This window comes from Neofelis nebulosa, chromosome 14 (assembly GCF_028018385.1).
Source record: "Neofelis nebulosa isolate mNeoNeb1 chromosome 14, mNeoNeb1.pri, whole genome shotgun sequence".
Classification (NCBI taxonomy): domain Eukaryota; kingdom Metazoa; phylum Chordata; class Mammalia; order Carnivora; family Felidae; genus Neofelis; species Neofelis nebulosa.
In genome coordinates this window covers 46284251-46307758 of record NC_080795.1, presented here as the reverse complement: position 1 = coordinate 46307758, position 23508 = coordinate 46284251, and the positions used below count along the sequence as shown (strand labels likewise).

The 23508-nt window shown below is 40.1% G+C and overlaps 1 protein-coding gene across 4 annotated transcripts in view; it reads right to left on the bottom strand.

The window, feature by feature from the left end:
- SPAG1 (sperm associated antigen 1) overlaps nucleotides 1-23508 on the bottom strand; it is a 68140-nt gene that overhangs the window by 18351 nt on the left and 26281 nt on the right. For all 4 annotated transcript variants that reach the window (XM_058698692.1, XM_058698693.1, XM_058698694.1 and 1 more), the window contains 4 exons: nucleotides 20218-20377; nucleotides 8676-9053; nucleotides 8254-8353; nucleotides 2500-2652 (listed from right to left, as the gene is read on the bottom strand). In XM_058698692.1, coding sequence (XP_058554675.1) covers nucleotides 2500-2652; nucleotides 8254-8353; nucleotides 8676-9053; nucleotides 20218-20377 — 791 coding nt within the window. The remainder of the gene's footprint in view (nucleotides 1-2499; nucleotides 2653-8253; nucleotides 8354-8675; nucleotides 9054-20217; nucleotides 20378-23508) is intronic.

The window sequence follows — 23508 nt, the reverse complement described above, 5'->3', positions numbered from 1 at the left end:
AAATGTTCAAAGCAGGCCGTTCACAACAGCTCAAAGATGCAAACAACCCAAATGTCCACCATCTGATGAATGAATAAACAAAATGACATATATTCATATGATGGATTATTCAGCTATAAGAAGAAATGAAGCACTCACATATACCACAACAAGAATGAACCCTGAGAACACTGTGTAGGTGAAAGAAGCCAAACACAAAAGGTACCTCCTCTAGGACTCCACTTATAGGGACTACCCAGAATAGGGAAGTCCATAGACAGAAAGCAGATTAGTGGTTTCCAGGGGCTGGGATAAGGGAAAATGAGTGATCGCTTAATGGGAACAGAATTTCCTTTTGGGACGATAAATGTTTTGGAATTAGAGCGAGGTGGTGGTTATACAACATGTGAATGTGCTAAAAGGCCACTCAATCGTATATTTTAAAATAGTTTTCCCTTCTGTGAATTGTTACTTCACTTTTAAAAACTATATAGTGCAGCAGGTTCAGAAATGTAATTACAGCCTGTCAGATATAGATTTCTCCCTTCAGAACTTCCAGCCTATCACTGTGAACTGTTATTTCCTAAAATACCTTTCAACAGGCCTTTCCTCTCTGTCAGCTACTTCAGGGGCCTTCCCAACTTTGTTTCACAAGAACCTCTAACCGTGAGAGGATTCTACTTTCCCCAACTACCTTGGATATGACCAGACAGAGGAGGACGGGCAAATTCAAAGCAGAGCACAGGAGTGAATTACGCTGTTAGGGAATGACTTCATTCAACACATTTTACTGAGGATATTTACTGTATGAGGTACTTCAACTACAGAGATGGATAAAACACAATTCCCGACCTCACAGAACTTCCAGGAGAATGAGAGAAAAACAATTTTACAAAAAGAGAGGGACAGAGAATTTACAAATAATATGGAAGCTGTGTAATAAAAGGCACAGTGTTCTGGGGTCAGTGGGAAGAGAGCTTGAAATACATGTTTGGTGAGGCAGGAGGCGGGTGTATCTGTGAAAGTCATTTCCTAGAGGAAGCAGACCCTCTCCTGATAGACAGGAAGGAATTAACTAGACAAAAAAGAAGAAAAGTACCTTCAAGCATATATGAGGCAGTAGATGACACTTTGGCAAGGCAGCTGTGCCAACAAGGCAAATGGCTGGAGAGCTCCCACGTGATGCTGCCTGATTTTACAAGATCAAGATCAAAGAGTCTGTGAATGCCCAAGGTTCCAGCTAGCCCCACTCTAGATCCAATAAACAGTATATATCCCTTTTAGACAGGTTCCACGTGACCAGAGTGAACGTTCCAGGAGATGGCCATTGTCTCTACATACAGATCTTTCCAACAGTTTTCTCCAAAGTGTGGTGAAATAATGTAGGGAGGTAAGGCATGATTTTATAAAATGAATTAATCCAAAACATGCCACTCTCATTTCCTAAAATTTTTCTCAAGGTTTCCTCACGTCCCATCAGTGCTCTTCAAAGACCACCTCAGGTACTCTCTCTCCAACAACTGAAGTCTACACAAAGGTGGACTGGCCTGTTAACCCCCACCTTCCTAACCATTTTTCACAGTTGGAAATAACCTGTCTTGTGTTTTTTCATCTAACTATATTCTGGTTTGCTTAAATACAGAGACTATATTATTTTTCCCCATTTTGTCTCTTTAGGTGGTGGGGGGATGGGGGACATGGTACACTAGACCAACACGGGGCACAGTGTAACTTACATAATTATACTTTGGACAAATGGAATCAGAAAATATTATACATAATTAGAAATATTGCCCAACTAGTAATTTTCAAATTTCACCTGAAAGCCATTTGAAGTCTGGAAATTCTTACCTTCCCATGCTCACTCAGGGGGTAAATAGGTCATAATATAAATTAGATCCAAATTCTTTGCTATTTCACCATTGTAAGTTAATACTCATCCTAGATGAGTGTCTATTTAAAGGGCATATAACACAAATATCTAGCAGGCTCATGAAGACATCCGTTCTCCTGAGGAGAAACAACAGATATGTTTCCACTGACAGATGTGGTGCCAATGAGCATGTGCAAAAACCCTGTAGGAGAAGAAGATTCAACATGGCAGTTTTCACTACATTTTTGGATCCTGTCCTATAATTAGTACTGACTTACAACATCACTGAAAACACTTCCTAACTCCACAGATATTTATAAATACTGAAATTAAATGCTGTGCGTTCAGAACAGCAAAGATCTGTACCCTAAGTTAAAAAAACCCATAATTACTGAACAGTAATAAATGGACCGGGACACAAATACAAAGGTGTCAGAGGACAACTCAAAATGTACTGCAGGACAGCTAGAAATTAAGTTAGAGAGAAAGAACTGTTTGGTTTTGATGGGAGTGAGAGAAGGCGATCATTCATGCAAAGTAAATAACAGAACGGTCTACACTTTGGTAGTTCTTGCAGGTGGGGAAGAGAAAAATGTAGCTCCATTGTAAAACAACTAGACCTCAGGCACTGCTTCGGGTTAGGTTACCTGTTAATACTGTCATTCGCTAGCTGGATTGTGCAGTCCATTTGCAACACCGTTTTATAATCCACATAAGCTTTCTGATACTGCTCTAAAGTTTCATAGGCCATTGCTCGTCGAAGAAGAGGTTTGATGGAAAATGGATGAAGTTCCAGAGCCCTAAAGACAAAAATATTACATGTCACTTGTTCTGAAAATTACTTTTTAACTTATACTAACTGAACGTACACTACGGTACCGGACTCTCAGAAATATTTTTATGTATCTGCCAGTCCATATTGGGGACCTAGGAACATACTAGAAAGGCAAACTCAGAGTAGAAGAGCAATCAAACTTGCATACCTCATTTCAAACAGTTCCAAAGCACTCTGGCATTTACTCTTTCCCCCACTGAGCCTGAGCTCCCTGGCAGCAGGCAATGTGTCTCACCCCCTCCAACGCCCCTCCCCTCCCCTGTGCCCTAACAGAGCCCACCGTGGCACCAGGTACAAAGTAGGCTTTCAAAAGATTCTTGTTACTTACTGATGGATTAAAAGGAAAATTTTTATCTACACCTATGTGTTTAACAAGGCACCTTAGCACAGAACCACAGAAGCTTGCATTACATTTTGAAAATCAGCTCTCTGAACTTCATACAGTTTATTATGATTTACTTGCTGCCAAAGGGCTTAAAAAATAAACTGGAGAGAATCAAGGAAGTATATGAGAATTCCTTATAAATCATGAATTTTCATCTTGCACTTTTTAGGCTACGAAGTATTTCTAACATCACTAGAACACACAATCAAAAGATTGAATTTATGAATGAAAACTATCATACTTAGTTTTAACAAACTTAACTAAAATTGTAAAGTATGGTGTGCACAGATCCTCGGAAGAGCCCACTTTCTATATAACCCACGAGTGAGTATCTGCTGCACCAGACTGTCCACACTGGGGACGGCAGGTCTGCTCTTCTGTTCCATGCAGCTTATAGATCAGCTGCAGGGAAAGCACGAGTGAGGGCTGCTTTACTTTTTCTCCAGCAGTCTTGGGGATCTACTGTCTATTCCTGTCTACAGTGACCTGGCAAAGAGCAAGCTCTGACAGGACATCTACCGTGTGCTGGTGTCACTGTAGACATTCTCACAAGCCTGCAGGGTAAACAGTCCCACGTTCATCCCACGTTCATTCTGCAGGTGAGGGGATGGAGAGACATGGGGCCATCTGCCCACATGTCAGTTCTTTTGAATTTAAGCTTCAGGAAAGCAAGGACACCTCCTGTCCTAAACACCACTATATTCCCAGTGTAGAGATCATTGCCTGGGCCAGAGGAAGCACTTCAGCAAACACCTGATTGAACCAATGCTCTTTCTACCACAAAACAGTGCAAAAACACTATAAATAAAGGAACTTCACTGGAGTCATCTGCCACTGGGACTCCTTCACAATTCTCCACGTCATACTCAACTGCACGTGCGGGTGCACTCCCGGGCTGTGTACCATAGAGGCTGTCATTAATTAGCTTCAGTTCTTTAAAAAATAACACATTTTGTTCCACCCAGGTGTTAGGATTATGGGGTATTTTAATGATCTCCTTCGTACTGTACTGAGTTTTAAAATTTTTTTCTATAACACATACGTATTACTTTTGTAAACAGTAAAAGCTACTTTATTTTATTTAACTTAAAAAAATTTCTTCTAACATTTATTTATTTTTGAGAGAGCACAATCGGGAGAGGGGGCAGAGAGGGAGCCACGGAATCTAAAGCAAGCTCCAGGCTCTGAGGTATCTACACAGAGCCCAACGCAGGGCTCGAACTCACAAACCGTGAGATCATGACTTGAGTCGGATGCTTAACCGACTGAGCCACTCCAAAAGTTATTTTAGAAATTAAGATCAAGTAAAAGCTTTTAAACACTAGAAAACAGATCTCTGAACATCAGGATCTATCACTAGTACCACTGCCTTAAATCTAGCTTAGTTTCATGCTTCGAGGATATTAATGGCATGAAGAGGGATTGTAAATACGTGTAATACTTACACAACTACCTCATTTCCCCACAACTACCCCATTTCACCACTGACTTCCAATGCCCAAGGTGCTCTTTAGACACTCAACATGGATTTGAGGTAGGCGTGGAATGTAACACTGTGTGAGATGATGCATTTAATTTTTAGCACTCCCAGCCTAGTAAATGCAAGGTTTTCTCTCTTTAACCACAAGCCTGAAAATGAATACGAGCTTATAAATGGAAATTCTGCTAAGAAAAAAAAAAGGCATTCATTCATAAAAACACAGAGAATTTTTAAACCAGAGCTTACAAAAACTTAACCATTCAAATTAACACTTTTAAGGCCCTACACAGTCTTCTAATTTGAAGCCTGGCAGAGAGCAGCAGAGGAGCAAAAGCGAAGAATTATCAGGCAACATTCATTTTTATTGAGCCTGTCAAAATACCCTTGATGGAAAGTCACTGAAAGATATTTTCGTGTAGTTTAGAGAACCCAAAAAAGTTCTCTGGCAGATGGGAAAAGTGAAGACTTTTTTTTAGGTGATAAAGAATCCTGAGAACAGACGACAAAGGTAATTTCTAGGATAATGGTTTTAAACTTCAGCTTAGGCATCATAACCCTGTTTCGTGGCTGGCCTGGAAGTCTAAAATAGAAACATGGAGATACTGTGGCCAGGAGACGGGCAGGGCCCAGAGCTCCCTGAGCTCTCCCAATACCCCTTATACTCCCAGTAGTGATTCTCCCAGCACACCCCGGGACAAACCTCAGAGGAAGTGCTTCAGAATAAGCCCCAGGAATTCAGACACATAAAATCAAACATTTTCTTCCCAAAATGCATACAAAGGTATAGATCATAGGTCAATCTACGAAAGCTAATTCAGAGGATCCCCTCCGCTCCTTATTTTAAAGTTTGCTCCCGTGAGTTTTTCTTTTTCAATGTTTGACTCCAGCTACCACTTGCCTTGTAATAAGGGCTCATGGCAGAAAAAACAACTCTCCAAAGAGCAGACAATTAAGTGAAAAACTAAATAGGCTTCCGTTAAAATGTATGCAATCTTCTTGAGATGAAAAGAAAATACAGTCCTATTTCTGCTACTAAATAATTCCTAGTTCACACAGATTTTAAATACATTCATTTCAACATGTTAGCAAAAGCCAATCATGGTTTCTCTGGCATTAAAACGAGTTTGAGACTCACTGCTCTGGAGTAAAATCATCTCATACCCCTTATGTTGGGACTCATAAACCAGGTATCAAGAAAACACCGAAGTAGGTCGGCCTCTACGGAGGTCAGCACTGACCAGCAGAGCAGGATTCCTTGGCCTACAACACAGCTCTTATCTAAGGACATCTTAAATAAACCACTGCCACTTCCCTCCCCAGAAGGCCATCTCCTGCTCTTCTTCAAGACAAACCTCCATTCTAGCCTCCCTAGACACCATGGCTGGAATCCCATCGTTGACTTCCTCCCAGATCGACACTGAAACACAACAAATTTTATGTCTGCCACCTTAAACCATCTCACTTAAGGATAAAGTGAATCCATTTGTTTTGCAGTGGTCCTAACTATAGGGGTCTCAAGTTTTTGTTTTTTTACAGTTTAGTTTTTGAGAGACAGAGACACACACACAGCGTCAGTTGGGGAGGAGCGGGGGGGGGCGGGGGGGGGGGGGGGACAGAAGCCCAAGCAGGCTCTGTGCTGTCAGTGCAGAGCCCAACTCAGGACTTGATGTTCGAACCATGAGATGATGACCTGAGCCAAAAGTCAGACACTTAACCAACTGAGTCACCCAGGCACCCCTAGGGGTCTCAAGTTTTAATTAAAGTCCTGAACTTGCTTACTGCAGGAAGACCTAAGACCAGTCTGAAAGGTATTAGCAACAGACACTTGAGCTACAAGGTTCATAGCTGCGAATCACAATGTGCTTGATATTCCACAAATTCACATGGTCTTATTGGTTAGTTATGTGCAGTGGTGCATGTTTAACAACCGGCTCTCCTCCTAGGGAGAAAACCCCAGATTTGTGGGATTTGCCAGTTTTCACAGTATTAGTATTCCAAACAAATTGGTAGATTTCAAGCTACCAATTTGACTTCAACCAGCTCACAAAATTCTAAAAATACAACAATTAATTAGTGTGAGCTAGCACAACAGTGGATGGGGTCTACAGTCAGGCCCAAGTGAACATATAGTATTTACTTTTTTTTTTTAAATTTTTTTTTTTCAACGTTTTTTATTTATTTCTGGGACAGAGAGAGACAGAGCATGAACGGGGGAGGGGCAGAGAGAGAGGGAGACACAGAGTCGGAAACAGGCTCCAGGCTCCGAGCCATCAGCCCAGAGCCTGACGCGGGGCTCGAACTCACGGACCGCGAGATCGTGACCTGGCTGAAGTCGGACGCTTAACCGACTGCGCCATCCAGGCGCCCCTAGTATTTACTTTTAAATACATAAAATTGGGATAAAGAAATCCAAGCCCCTCAACACTTTTTTTAAAAAATTCAGGCACAGATATTATAAGTTTTTACCCATATCAATATACTGATACTATCAATGAAAAATAATTAACTGTTCATCTTTTTTTTTTTTTTTAATTTTTTTTTTTAACGTTTATTTATTTTTGAGACAGAGAGAGACAGAGCATGAGCGGGGGAGGGGCAGAGAGAGAGAGGGAGACACAGAATCTGAAACAGGCTCCGGGCTCTGAGCTGTCAGCACAGAGCCCGACGCGGGGCTTGAACTCACGGACTGCAAGATCATGACCTGAGCCGAAGTCGGCCGCCTAACCGACTGAGCCACCCAGGCGCCCCTAAACTGTTCATCTTCTTGGAAGGTTATCCACATAAATTATTGTTCAAACTAGGACTTTTGAGAGTGAAAAAGGGTGACAGTAATAATTTTACCACACAAGAGTAAACCAGGACTGTGAACATCAAACCAGGACAATTTATTTGCTAGATACTTAATAGCAGCTTCTTTCCAAAGGGCTCCTGAAGCAGGTTTATTCCTTGATAGTGGAAGAAAACAGTACTTTTTATTCATGTAAATATATTCACCAATTTCAGTATGTAACTTGTTGAGTAACATGGGTGACCACAGTGCTTGAAGGATGCAAAGCTGTATGTAAAATATGGCTCTGGTCCTCACAGAGCTCAATATCCAATGTAGTGGATGACACAAGTACCCACAGGTGTGAGAGTGACAGTGCAAGGGTTATAGCCATGCAAGTGACCAGGAAGGCAAAGAAGAGGGAGGGGTTAGTTGAGCAGGGATTTCAGAGGCAAAGATGTGCAGAGGGCATTACAGACAGTGGACCAAATGAGAGCAGAAAGCTTGTTCAGGGGGCAACGTGGTAAAAAAGGAGCCTATAATTATCTGGAACACCATACTGAGCCACTGAACGCCTATTTGAAACACAAAATAATGCTTCAAGAAAAGTTGTTCTGACACTACAGTGGATTGGAGGCGGCAGAGAGGTTAGATGGAAGGCTTGTCCAGTAGTCTAGGATATGAAAAGAGCGTGAATTAAGGTGGTGGCTGTAGAAATGAAAAAAGTTTGCAGTCTTCTATTAACTGTCTTCAGTTAGAAGAAATTTATGAAAGAGATGAATTTATGACTTCCATGTATAATTCAATTAACATGTCTTAAAAAAGTGTCTTAAGAAATCAGACTCATGCAAAAATTTAGTAAGCAATTAAATACTGCATTCATCACACTGGAATGGTAAAACTCTCTTGAGAAACCTGAAAATGGGCAGTTTACCTGGTACAATCTTGAATGCAGCCGCTGCAGTTTCCTTCTTTTAGGTAACATGCTGCTCTATTTGAATATAAGATACTTAGATCATCTGCGCTTCCACTTCCTAAAATCACATTTAATTAAACACGGTTAAAATCCATTAGCGCAGTCACAGTTCACCAGCACAAGACGACTGAGGTCTCCAGGGACACTGCAGTCCTGCAGGCCGCCCATAATGCGGCGCCCCGGGAGCGGCCCGTGCCCGCAGTGGCCTGCCCGCGCACACGCCACGCATTCCACGGTGCTGCCCGCCCAGGTCGGTGCCACCCCGCCCTGGGTCTGTTCCGCATGAAGGAAGCACGCACGCGAGCGCCTGTCACCGGGCGGCGGCCCGGCAGGTCCCGTGAGCCGCAGCCCTAGGGGAGGCGCGGGCGCTGCTCGCCTACCTGCAGGCTCCAGCTGCGCGATCGCCGCCGAGTACTTGAGGGTCGCCTCGGGGAACTGCCCGCTTCTGAACAGCTCGTTGCCCTGGCTCTTCAGGCCGGCGGGTCCGAGAGGGGCGGCGGGGGAAGGGGGCGCAGTGGTGGGGTCTCCCGCGCCCCGCTCGCCGCCAGGGTGCCGGCTGGCGCCGCCCTCCGCCGCCGCCGCCGCCGAAGCACGCGGTCGGCCCCGCTTGTCCGAGCCGGCCCCTGGCGACCGACCCCGCCGCGGCGCGCCCCTCTCCGACCGCTTGCCGCCCTCGCTTTTGCCGGTCAGCTTCTTCTGGATGTTGCCCATGGCGCACGGCTCCGCGGCGCTTCTGGCTCCCGCCGGCTCCGCGCCCTCTGTGGGCAGTTGATGCGGGAAGTGAGTGTTTGCATCATCAGGAGAAACTACCTACCGCGGCTGCCGCTGGGGTGTCTGCGCAGACGCACGGCGCAGCGCCCGAGGGGGCGGGTCGCGGGAAAGGCCCGGCGGGCACCGCCCCCGCGGGCGTGGAGGCGCGGTTCCCGGCACTTCCAGGGGCAGGTCGGCTCCGGGGCTGACCGCCTGGCCCGGTCCTCCCGGCCGTGCCTGGAAGCCGCCCCGTAGTTAACTCGTTAAACGCCGACGGGTTCGAGGCGGAATCGCTGTCCAAAGTCATTCCCTATGTCAAAGCATACGTGGCGAGCTACAACTTACAAAACATGTGTACCCTTCTCCCATTTACAATTTACGAATGAAGTTACTAAACCTTGAATACAATAATTAGTTGCACCCAACGTCAGAGTACCATTTTCTTACGTTAAAGGACTAGGAGAAAAAGATAATGCGAAAGTGAAATAAAATCCAAGTGATTAAATCATTTAAAAATGAATTTAGCAAAGAAGTGATATAAAATAGGTACCAAGTTTTTAAAGGGAGCCTGAAAAACAATAAATTTCCCATTACAATGCTTATGCAAACGTAAATTCCTTTGATCTTAATTGAAAGATTTCAGAGCCCACTTTGGATCCTCTCTTTCTCTCCCCCTCCCCTGCTTGAGCTTGTGTGTGCGCCCGCTCAAAGTCTCTCTCTCTCAAAAATAAACGTTAAAAACAACGAAAGTAAAAGAAAACCACAAATATTTAAATGAAAATCAGTGGATGCTCACCTTAAGGCAAGCGCTGAGTATAAAAACACACATCCAAGTGTAATAACCAAAACGGGCTTCATTATGAACACAATAAAAAGATCTTGTTATAGCAATAAATCCTGAGATTGGACCCAGCAAGATTATTAGAGCAAGGCTCCAGTGTTCGTCATCTGGTATCTGCTGCTCAAGTCCCCTCCCAGCATAAAACCAGATAAAAGCATAGATCAGTGTCAGGAGAAACAAGACAATTTAGTACTATTTTCTATTACCTTGTACATTATCCCCTCAAGTCTGTCTATTACTACATAGCTGCAGTTTATTCGGAACTTAATACGGGTCAATATCTTTACATACATTATCATTAACCCTCAAACCAAGTATTATCATCCCCACTTTACAAATGGGGCAACAAAGACACAAGGAAAAAGCTAAAGAATGTCCTGGAGCAAAAGAGCTAGAAATCAGCATAACTGGATTATGGGATTCCAGGGAAATGAACTGAAAGTCATACCTCTTTCCTTAAGATTGAAATGTCTTTGAACAGCTTTGTTAGTCTCTACAAAGGTAAGCAGAGGCCCAAACATGAAAGACCTGTGAGTTCTGGCGGTACTGAACTAACTGTGGAACATTCCAGAGGAGTTGTTCAGGAGGTGGCTCCAAAAGTAGCTCAGAGGAGTGGCCTTACCTTGACTCTTCAGATGAGTCCTAATTAGCTTGGGAGTTGCTGATATAAACAGGATCATCGAAGTTTGGGTATGGATGAGGTCACCCAGATCTTCTGAAGGATTCTTAAAAAATACTAATACTTAAAGGATGATCAGAAGAAAAACCTCCAATGGGATGGAGAAGTATATAGAAATGAGAGAAAACCCAGGAGGGAGTACTGCCTCAGAAACCAAGAAAGAGTATTTCAGGGAGAAAGGACTCAACAGTAACAAATATCAAAGGAATGGATGACCAGCAGTGTCAACTATGTAAGGCCTATAGAGAACCATTAGATCTAAAGCCACAAGGACTTACTTCAGTAGCCTTCAATAGTTTGGGTAGTTGGTAGATGCAAAACTCCTCAACAAAAATAGCAAACCGAATCCAACAGCCTATACAAGGATTATACACCATGACCAAGTGGGATTTCTCTCAGGAAGTAGCTCAACAGTACAAAATCAATATACACACCACACATGAATAGAATAAGGGGAAAAACCACATGACCACAACTGACATTGAGAAAGTGTTTTACAGGGACACCTGGGGCACCTGGGTAGCTCAGTTGGTTAAGCATCTGACTCTTGTTCTTAGCTCAGGTCTTGATCTCAGGGTCATGAGTTCAAGCCCTGTGTTGGGCTCCACACGCTGGGTGTGAAGCCTACTTAAAAAAATAAAAATAAATAAAAACAAAAAGCATTTTACAAAATCCAACACCTTCTCACGACTTAAAAAAAAAAAAGAAAACCACTCAGAAAACTAGGAACAGAAATGAAATTTCTCAATCTGGTAAAGTACAATTATGAAAAACTCAGTCAACATCATATTCAATGGTAGAGTCCTAAAAGTTTTCCCCTGAAGATCAGGAACAAGACAAGGATACTGTTTTCACTGCAGCTACTCAACATTATACTGGAAACTGTAGCCTGATCAATTAGGCAAGAAAAAAATAAAATAAATTAAAAAAGAAAATAAAATAAGCATCCATATTGGAAGGGAAAAAGTAAAACCATTTATTAACAGATGACATAATTGTTATATATTATTATATATATTTTATATTATGCATATGTGTTTGTATGTGTGTGTTTATATATATGTGTGTGTGTCTAACACACACACACACACACACACACACACACACTAAAAAGCAAATTCAGCAATTTCAGGGTATAAGATATACTAGCAATGAACAATCTGACAATTACAACAACAATCCCGTTTACAATAGCGTCATACGAATAAAATTTAGGAATACATTTAACCAAGGAGGTGAAAGACTTGTACGCTGAAAACTACAAATCATTGCTGGAAGAAAACCAACAAATGGAAAGGCATCTCTTCATTACCAATAGGATGACTTAATTTTAAGGTACCCAAAGTTTTCTACATATCTGGCATAATTCCTAACAAATTCTTACAGGCTGTTTTGCAGAAATGGAAAAGCTGATCCTCAAATTCATATGGAATTTAAAGGAGTCCAGGATAATCAAAACAATCTTGAAAAAGAACAAAATCAAAGGACTTACACTTCTGATTTCAAAACTTACTAAAAGTTCCAGTAATCAAAACAGTGTGGTACTGACATAAGGATAGACATCTAGACCAACAGAACAGAGCTGAGAGTCTGCAAACCCATATTTATCTATGGCCAGTTGATTTTTGACAAGAGTGTCCAAGTCCATTCAATGGGGAAAGAATAATCTGACAAATGGTGTTCAGACAATGCATTTCCACATGCTGAGGGGGGGAAAAAAAAAGCTAAGTTGGACCCCTTCCTACATCAATCAATCAATCAAAATAAGTTAGTAATCTAAATATAAGAGCTAAAACCATAAAATTCTTAGAAGAGAACATAAAGGTAAATCTATATGACCTTGGATTTGGCAAAGGATATTTATATATGACATCAAAGGCACAGGCAACAAAAGAGAAAATAAATTGAACTTCATCAAAATTAACAACTTTTGTGCATAAAAGGGTATTATTAAGATAGTAAAAAGACAACCCACAGAATGGGAGAAACTGTGTGCAAGGGTCTAGTATCCAGACTATATAAAGTGCACTTATAATGCAACTATAAAGAGACAATCTAATTTTTAAATGGGCAAAGAACTTGATAAACATTCCTCCAAAGAAGCTAAACAAATAATAATAAACACGTAAGATTGGTTAACATAGAAAGTCATTAGAAAAATGCAAATCAAAACCATAAGGAGTTACCACTTCACACCCATTATGATGGTTATAATCAAAAAAGTAAACTATAACAAGTGTTTCAAGGATGTGGAGGAATTAAAATCCTCATATATTGGTGGGACTATAAAATGGTATAGCCACTTTGGAAAATAGTCTGGCAGTTCCTAGAGAAGTTAAACACTGAGTTGCCATGTAACCCAGCATTCTACTCCTAGTTATTAAAATTAAAAACACATGTATAAACACAAAGCTTGCATAGCCACATTATTCATAATAGACAAAAAAGTGGAAACAGCCCAAATGTACATCAACAGATAAAGTGTAGTATTATCCATGCAATAGAATATTTGTCCATAAAAAGGAATAAAGTACTGACACATGCTGCAACAAGGATGGACCTTGAAACTATTATGCTAAGTAAAAGGAGCCAGACGTAAAACACCACATATTGTATGATTCCATTTATATGAGATATTCAGCACAGGCAAATCCACAGAGACAGAAAATAGTGGTTGTCAGGGGAGGGGTGATGGAAGTGACTGTTAATGGGTATGACATTTCTTTTTGTGATGATAAAAAAATGTTCCAGAACTAGACTGTGTTGATGGTTGCACAACCTTGCGAATATATTAAAATCCACTGAACTTGAAAAGGATGAATTTCATGATATATGTATCCTATCTCAATTTAAAAAAAAGGAATGCTTATTTCACTTTACCCTTGATGAGTCAGAGGATACTTTCTTTTTTTTTTTTTTTTAAACCCCCATGTTGGCCAATTTGATGGGAGAGAAAAGGAATCTTTTCCCTTTTTTATTAGCAATACAAAATTTGTTGATCACTTAATTTATCCATTGGTGATTTATCTGTTCATACACTTTGTTCATTTCAGTACTGGGCTATTTTAACATTTGATTATTGTTTTTTAAAAGCTCTTCATATTATAAGGTTATCAACTGCTTGTCATTTTTCTTAGTTTGTCATTTGTCTTTTAATTTTTTTTATAACATCTGACTTATACAGGTTTTTCACTTTTACAGTCAACATCATTTACCTTTCTTTTCATGATTTTGTCTATTAACTCTTTGAAATCCCTACCCTTCCACCTTCCTGATCCCACTGACTCCAGGACAAGAGAAATAACTGTATTTTATTCTTCTGTGAGTTACTATTTAATTTTCTTATATTTCATTTTTAAGTGGGGAATAAGCAACAGCACTAAAGAGGGGCTAGATGCTTAATTTTCTCTGATTGCTTCTCACAGACTCTGTAAGAAGACAAAATAAATACTAAAGCCTCTGACAGCTAGTTGTATGATGATGGTCACGTCTAAATGCTCTCCAGTAGGGAAAGAAAACACAAATAGATGGAGAGTTCCCAAGAAAGCCCAGAAACTCAAATCCCCAGACCTAATCAGCCTGACATATAGATATTTCTTCATACTGGTCCTTGGAAGGGCAGGTGAAGGAAACCTATCATTTGTCTTGTCTCAGTACCTGATACAGAGTAGGTGCTCAATAACTGTCAGCTATTAAGTTAAATCCACTGGTTATGTTATACCTCAGTCGGGATGAACTGGGCCTGGCCAACGCAAGTGGTGCTTGCAAGGGAGCAACATTATCAGCCGAGGTTAAACAACACTAAATGCTGCATTTTTCCATGGCCTTCAGGGCTCCCTGCATCATACCCCATAATGACTAGGAATTCTTTCTCAGAATGTGGTGATATGGGGAAACACATGCAAGGATTCCATCCTAATAACATCCCTCTGGGCTTTCACATTATTTCCTAGAAGTGACTTCGATTTCTCCTGTCTTGTCCAAGGCTCCAGGACCTCTAACAATGGAACTCAGTAAGGTGAGCATAAGATAGCCCCATTGATTTTATGTCATCTTAAAAGGACTACCTCTGTGCTTCTAGCCATTTATTCCACCTATGGATTTGCTTTCCTGATAAAAGGGAACTGGTCTTAACATTTACATTCCTCTCAAGACATTTTTGTTTTCGGAATCTCACGTATTTTTAAGTATTCACTTATCTACAAAATAATTATTGAGGGGCACGAATGACAAGATCAGATATGGTTCCCTTAAAGCTCTAGCTGCTTGGAAATCTGAATGAGAATATTGCTTCTCTGTAGTTCTAATGTTAGGGATAACCACCTAACTCAGAGAGAAACATCTTATGAACCTATTAAATGATATTACATAACAATCCTAACTCAGATTACTAATCATAGAATATTACTCATTGTTTAATGATTAGCCCTTCCCTGTTTATGTTTATTTGTGAGGAGGGCTGTTTAGTATTTCTCCCTCCCCCAGCTTTATTGACATATAATTGACATATAACATTCCTTGTGTAAGTTTAAAGTGTACAACGTGATGATTTTATATATATACATATACATGCACACATATATACACATATAAATATGTATATATGTATATTGCAAAATGATTACCACAGTAAGGTTACTTAAAACATCCATCACTTTACATAACTTTTTTTTGTAGTGAGAACATTTAAAATATACTTTCTTAGCAACTTTCAAGTATATAATACCACATTTTTAACTATAGTCACCATGCTGTAAATTAGCTCCCCAAAACTTATTCATCTTACAACTGGAAGTTTGCACTCTAACCAACTTATCCCCCATGCCCCCACTCCTGGCAACCACTGTTCTACTCTCTATTTCTACAAGTTTGGCTTTTTTTTACATTCCACACAGAAGTGAGATCATACGGTATTTGCCTTTCTCTGACTTATTTCACTTGGCATAATGTCCTAAAGGTCCACCTATGTTTTTGCACATGGCAGGATTTCCTTCTTTTTTGTGTGTGTGTGTGGCCTAAAAATATTCTAGTGTGTGTGAGTGTGTGTCTTACATTTACTTTATCCACTTATCTGCTGAAGGACACTTAGGTTGTTTCCATGTCTTGGCTATTGGGAATAATGCTGAAAAGAACAAAAGGGTACAGATACCTCTTTAAGATGGTGATTTCATTTCTTTTGAACATATACCCAGAAATAGGATAACTGGACCATATGGTAGTTTTATTCTTAATCTTTTGAGGAACCTCCATACTGTTTTTCATAGTGGCTTCATTAGTTTATATTCCCACCAGCAGTCAGCAGGTGATCCCTTTTCTCCACATCCTTGCCCACATTTGTTATTTCTTATCTCTCTGATGACAGCAATTCAAACACATTTGAGGTGACATCTCATTGTGGCTTTGATTTGCATTTTCCTGATGACTGATGTTGAGCACCCTTTTCTGTATCCACTGGCCATGTGAATATCTTCTTTGGAAAAATGTCTACTCAGTTCTTATGCTCCTTTAATCAAAAATGATCACATTGGTTTTTAACTCACTTGTTCCTCAACATAGGTTCAGCCTCTGATAAGAGTCAGTGAGCACAAGGGAGATAAACACCAAATTACATCTGTTTGACAGTGTAGCCTGGTGATGTTCAGTCTGGACTTTATAGAGTATAGAACGTATACTTTCTTAGTTGGCATCCAGTAACCACTTTTATGAGATAGACTTTGGAGTCACACAGATACAGGGCCATATCCTAGCCACGTGACTTACAGCCAGTGCATATGCGGCAAATAACTAGAACTGTCTAGGCTTCCATTGCCTAATCTATGAAAGTTTGCATTATAGCTTTCTTGAGAATTAAATAAAATAATCTATATAAAACACTTTCATATTTCTGCAAATGTGCTAATCTTTCAAAAAAAAAAAAAAAAACTAGTGATGAGAAAGGCAGCTCCTGTCAACATGGAGTAAACACACTCCACCCATCTCTCCCACTGAACAGAACTAAAAATCTGAAGCAGAATTGATGCAGCAGGCACACGAGGACACCGAAAAGTAAATGGTAGCAGCCCAGTTGGGAAAAGGAACTAGAACCTGAAATACCACCAAACCAGCAGTGAGTTTCTGTTTTTTCTTTCCTCTGATATCTCCTAACCTGGGTCAAAGGCCATCTAAAACCCAGAACTGCTGCACTGGGTGTGGGGAGAAAGAGCTTCAGGAGAAGCCCTCTATTTAGTTTATCTAAAGCAACAAGTTAGCTGGCACCTATGAGAGAGAGTTGGGGAAAACCTGGTTTTTTCTTTTTTCCTTTCTATCCAATCCCAGCCCCCAGCCAATCCTGCAGCAGCTGCAGAGGCAGCAGCAGCCAAGTAGGTACCTAAACTCTTATCTCTGGTCAGAGAAGTTGTGTCCCAAGCATTCTTCCCCATTGCTTTTCTTCTCTGTCCTGTTGCTGCTTAGTCCTGGAGGCACACAGTCATGGGAAGTGTGCGGTAGAATGGGGAAATTAAAAGTCTGGCTTTCTAGCTAGAGGAATGGGAAGGAAAACGATTGGAAACCAGAATGAGTAGAGAAGAATCACAGAGAGAAGGGAACTCAAGAAAACAATTGCAAAGAATTGTATATGGACTGGACGCACCCTCCAGGTGATCTATATGCATAAAATGACCCTAAACGTCATTCTGAAAATTTTGAGACCGGAATCACAGGGGAAGACCACTGCCCAGACCCCAGCTAGCCACAGAGTTGTGTACAGGTGGGACAGATCCAAATAGCATTGCAAAGGTCTTGAAACTAAACTGACATTAGAACCATATTCCACAGGAATGCCTGGGTGGCTCAGTTGGTTAAGTGTCTGACTCTTGGTTTTTGACTCAGGTCACGATCTCACAGTTTTGTGAGTTCAAGCCCCACATCGGGCTCTGCATTGGCAACACAGAGCCTGCTTGGGATTCTCTCTCCCCACCCCACCCCCCAGCCCTTCCCCCACTGTGCTGTCTCTGTCTCTCTCAAAATAAATACATAAACTTAAAAAAAGAAACCCATATTCCAAAGAAGTTGGGTAGGAAAACGGTTACCCTAACCTAATCAGATTAACTGCTTTAAAAAAATTCTCCATAAGATTTAAACAAGACTGAAAACCACATAGTATTTAAAATTGCTAGGGGTGCCTGGGTGGCTCAGTCGGTTGAGCGTCCGACTTCAGCTCGGGTCATGATCTCGTGGTCCGTGAGTTTGAGCCCCGCGTCGGGCTCTGTGCTGACTGCTCAGAGCCTGGAGCCTGTTTCAGATTCTGTGTCTTCCTCTCTCTCTGACCCTCCCCCGTTCATGCTCTGTCTCTCTCTGTCTCAAAAATAAATAAATGTTAAAAAAAAAAATTTAAAAATAAATAAATAAATAAATAAAATTGCTAGTATATAGTACACAATTACTTAACAAATGAGGAAGAGAGAAAATATTAACATTTGGCAAGGGGAAAAGACAATTAAGTAATGCGAAACCCCAGATAACACAGATGTTAATCCTCAAAGACTTTTAGTGACTATTATAACCATGTCCCAGAAATAAAGCCAAACTCTCCCGAAATGGACAGAAAGACTTAAAAAACTTTGCAGAGAAATGGAAGATTTTTTAAAGATGGAAATTTTAGACTGGAAAACCAGAATAACCAAAATTTAAAATTCACTGAATGGGAGCAACAGTAGATTTGGGATCAGAGAAGAAAAAAATCAGTGAACTTGAATATAGATCAACAGAAACTTTTCAATCGTAAGAAAAAAAAAAAAAGAAAAAAGCCTCAAGGACTTGTGGGACAATACTAAGTGGTCTAACAATTGTGGCATAACAGTCCCTGTGGGAAAGGAGAAATAGTATTGTCCCCCAAAAAAAACTTTTTTTTTTTTAATTTTTTTTTTTTAATGTTTATTTATTTTTGAGACAGAGAGAGACAGACCATGAACAGGGGAGGGGCAGTGAGAGAGGGAGACACAGAATCTGAAACAGGCTCCAGGCTCTGAGCTGTCAGCACAGAGCCCGACGCGGGGCTCGAACTCACGGACCGCGAGATCATGACCCGAGACGAAGTCAGCCGCTTAACCAACTGAGCCACCCAGGCGCCCCCCAAAAAAAACTTTTGAAGAAATTATGACAGATCATCGGTTACCAAGGTTTGAGGTGAGGGGAGAATCTGGCTAAAAGGAGAGCAAGGAGTCTTTGGTGTGGAATTGTTCTGTATCCTGATGGTGGTGGCTGTCACATGAAATTATATACATGTTGGAACTGCATACCAAAAAACTCCATTTTCACTATATGTAAATTTTTTTTAAAAGTTTTTAAATATTTATTTATTTTTGAGAGAGAGTGCGAATGAGCATGAGACGGGGAGGGGCAGAAAGAAAAGGAGAGAGAGAATCCCAAGCAGGTGCTGCACCGCAAGCCCAGAGCCCCACACAGGGCTCGAAACCATGAACCATGAGATCATGACCTGAGCCGAAATCAAGAGTTGGGCACTTAATCGACCGAGCCACCCAGGGGCCCCCCACGTAAGATTTTAAATGATCTTTAATTTTAAGACACTTGGCTTGACACCTTTAGATGAATATAAACCTGTAGAACAATATTTGCTGCAAGAATTTATTTAAAGTGGCTGAAAGGTGAGTCTCAATCCTTGAAAAACTATTTAATGTCTCCTTTTTTTTTTCTTTTTTTTAAATCCTTTTGATGCCCTCTCTTCTTTTCCTATCTCCCTGGTGCTCTTACTCTGTTTCCTTTTTTCTCTTCCTCCTTTTTTTTCGGTTCCTTTGTCTTTACCCTGTCTTCACTGATCATATATTGTCTTGAGCTATATATCTTACGTTATATTTCTGTCACTGAAAAAATAACAATGTTTACCTCTTTACTTTTTTAAGTTGAATGAACATTTTATATTTCCCTTTCAAAATTAAAATATTCTGTCAGTTACTTGCCAAGTTGAGTTCTGTCCATGAATGATTTTCAAAACTGTTGCTTTCCCTTTGAATGCTGGGGGTGGGGGGTGGGAGGCTACTCTCAGAAGGGGGTAGAGCCGCCCACCCACCCCCCTACCCCCCACAAGGGAGTAGGTGGATCTTCCCCCTTAAAGCTGATGTAACTATCATTATTTTGTATTATGAAGATAAAAGTTTACCTAGTCTAAATTCTTTTAAAAAAGTTATATCAGAGGTGAAATTATGCCTATTTCTTTTGCATATATAAAAAATTTTTTTGAGAGGCACATGTAGCAATTTCCCAACAATGCATTCATCTTTGTCCTATACTCCTGTGAAGGCAACATGTTTTGTTTACAACCAAGTAGATATATACGAAACAATCATCTAGGAGAAAGGTAAAGGTTAAGGTTAACTTGCAAATGGCTGGTACATGGATAATATAATATTATTGATATTATCAGTATACCATGATAATCAGGAATTGAACACCAGAGAAGAGTACCAGGTTAAGAAGAAAAATGGGTTTGGAAGATTATATTAGGAAAAACATACAGAAAAAACTTGCCTGTGAATTTACAAGGTAAAGCTAGAAAGAGTTTGGTAGACTAAGAATTTTGATAGAAAGAGAAAATTTGAGCCAGCTCATCATATAAAAGGGAGGTTTTTGCATAACCAAAAGAGAAAAGATGTTTTACTCTTATCTCTGCTGTTGTCTTCCTGTTTTCTTCTGCTGTCCTTTCCACCTTCATCGTCTGAGTTTTCTACTTCCTGGATTACCATTCTCTTCCCTTTGGTTTCAGTCTTAGGTGCAGGTTTAGAATTTTTCAGATCTCTTTCAACCTCCAACAAGGTCTTCTGCAACATAACCACCATGTTAAAGAAAATTTCTTCCTTTAATTAAAAACATAACCATCCTGTCAGGTAGGAATATGAAGATATTAAAAAGTGAATAAAGATATCTAAGATAACACTTTTTATGGTGACCTTTCTTTCCTTTCTCAAACAACTTCATTGGTTTGTCTGATTATAATCATACATGTCCATGGTTAAAAACTTAAAGCATAATGAGCATGAAAAAGAAAGAAACCACCTGAAATCCTACCACTCTGATAACACTGACATTCTGACATTTCTAGATATATTTTTACATGTATGTATACACAGTGAGACACAGTTTTATACAAACAAAATCATATGACTCATTTTTTTTGAAGTAATGTTAAAAGTTCTACATGTTTTATGCCAATTAGAATGAAAAATACACATATATCAAAATATTTTCTTCCCTCCCTTCCCCCAATTTTTAACAGCTTACAGAGGTATAGCTGACAAACTTGTATACTTCAAATGCACATGTTGATACCTTTTGACCATAATAAATATCCATCATTCCCAAGTTTCTTCCTGTTTCTTTCAACTATCTCCTTTTTGGCCCTCCCCTGTATCAGCTGTTCTTTTTGTCATGATAGGTTAGTTTATATTTTCTAGGATTTTATATAAATAGAATCATACTATATGTACTTCGTTTTTTACTCAGCATAATTATTTTGAAATTCACCCACACTGTTGTATATCTCTATCAGTTCATTCCTTTTTATTGTGAGTAGTAGTCTATGGTATGGATATAACAATTTATCCATTCACCTATTGAAATATGTTTAGGCTGTTATTAATTTTTGGCAATAAAAAAAGCCATTATGGGGGCGCCTGGGTGGCGCAGTCGGTTAAGCGTCCGACTTCAGCCAGGTCACGATCTCGCAGTCCGTGAGTTCGAGCCCCGCGTCAGGCTCTGGGCCGATGGCTCGGAGCCTGGAGCCTGTTTCCGATTCTGTGTCTCCCTCTCTCTCTGCCCCTCCCCCGTTCATGCTCTGTCTCTCTCTGTCCCAAAAATAAATAAAAAATGTTGAAAAAAAAAAAAATTTAAAAAAAGCCATTATGAACATCTGTGCATAAATCTTTGTATTGACATATGCTTGCATTTTTCTTGGGTAAATACATAGGAGTGGAATGGTTAGATCATACGGTAGGTGTATGATTTTAAGTTTATTTTTTTCACAGGAAAATATTTATTTTAATTTACCATACATATTTACATTTTAGGAAGTTGCTAGGTCGGTACATTTTCCTCTGTAGGTTTAGTTTGAGCTTCAGTTAGCATTTTCCAAGATCTTTCCAGTGACTTATCCCATATTGTAACATGTGCTCTTAAGTGTATAGGTAAAGACAGACCCTGGATTCTTCATACAAGACTCAACTGGGTGGTTTGAAGATTGTGAACTGCTGACACTTCCTAATGGAAATAAATACTTGTTCTTGGACTAAAAGGACCCTCAGTCACATTAATGAAGTGACCAATCTGTGTAGCTTGACTATTCTCTCAGGGTTCTGAGATGACTGCTCTTCTATGAAATCCATTTTATACTTGCTGTGTTGAAATATCTCTAATGTCATTTTTGTTTCCACTTCCAGAGTTTCAAATGGAAGATGTTTATAAATTAAAACACGAGCATTTCTGTGAAGGAACACAGGTTCTCTTTTGTTGGCATCCACTTATCACGTCTCTTATCCAGAACTGCATCATAGCAGAAGGCTCCAGAGATTACAGAAACCTCTGGAGCTCTGACCAAACTGACCACACATTCATCTTTGAATGCCCTCTCTATCATACAGCTCATCATCATGGCACAAGAATGCTAATAAGCCTTATTCATTTCTACTGGACCATGATCTTTGAAAGTAAGGAATTCAATTTCCTGGGATGTGGTCAAAGGTTTAAACATGTCCCCAGGTTGTCCATCCACAAGACCCAGAATTGACTTCCTGCAGGATCATTCACTTAAATGGATAGCACAACTCTAAGGAGTTGAATTGTTTTTATTCGTCACAAAGACAGTGCCAGCCAGGGTCAGTTTTCTCATCGTGTTTAAATTCAGTCTTCTCAGTTTGAGTAGTTAATGATAACTGCCTGTTTTTCTATTTATTAAAGAGATCATTCTGCATTATTTGCTTGTTTGCTTCTTTGAGTTTTGAGAAGAACTTTACAGAAGCCCATCGTAAATTGAAAATGTATTTAATACACCTAACTTACCAAACATTGTAGCTTATTAGCCTAGCCCACCTTAAACGTGCTCAGAACACTGATATTACCCTATGGTTGGGCAAAATCCTCCAACACAAAGCCTATTTTATAATAAAGTGATGAATACCTCATGTAATTTACTGAATACTGAAAGTGAGAAACACAGTGGCTGTATGGGCACAGAACAGTTGTGTCTCGCTTTCCCTATGTGACCACACGGCTGACTGGGAGCTGCCACTCACTGCCCCTGCCCAGCGTATCGCTAGCTCGGAAAAAAATCAAAATTCAAAATTGAAAATTCAAAGTACAGTTTGTACTGAGTACATATCACTTTGGCACCATTAGGAAATCAAAAAATTGTAAGTCAAAACATGGTACGTTGGGGACCATGTGTATATTCGTGATGCAAGTCCTTTGTTGGATATACAATTTGAAAATATTTTTTTTCCTTAGTCTGTGGTTTGCCCTGTTTTTTCTTCTGATGATGTCTTTCAAAGAGCAAAAGTTTTAAATTTTAATGAAGTCCAATTTACCAACTTTTTCTTTTATGAATTTTATCCTATGTTTCCTTCTAGAACTCTTATATTCTAGGTTTTACACTGAGGTATATGATCCATTTTGAGTTAATCTTTGCATATAGTTAAAATATAAATGGTTAAGTCTTGAAAGTTAATATGTAAATATGAAATTATATTGGGTAGTGATATTAAAGGTGGTTCTCCTTGTTTAAAAAATTTTTTTAGAGAGGGGCATCTGGGTGGCTCAGTTGGCTGAGTGTCTGACTCTTGATTTCAGCTCAGGTCGTGATCTCACAGTTTGTGGGATTGAACCCCGTGTTGGGCTCTGTGCTGACAGTATGGAGCCTGCTTAGGATTCTTTCTTCCTCTCTCTCTCTGCTTTTCCCACT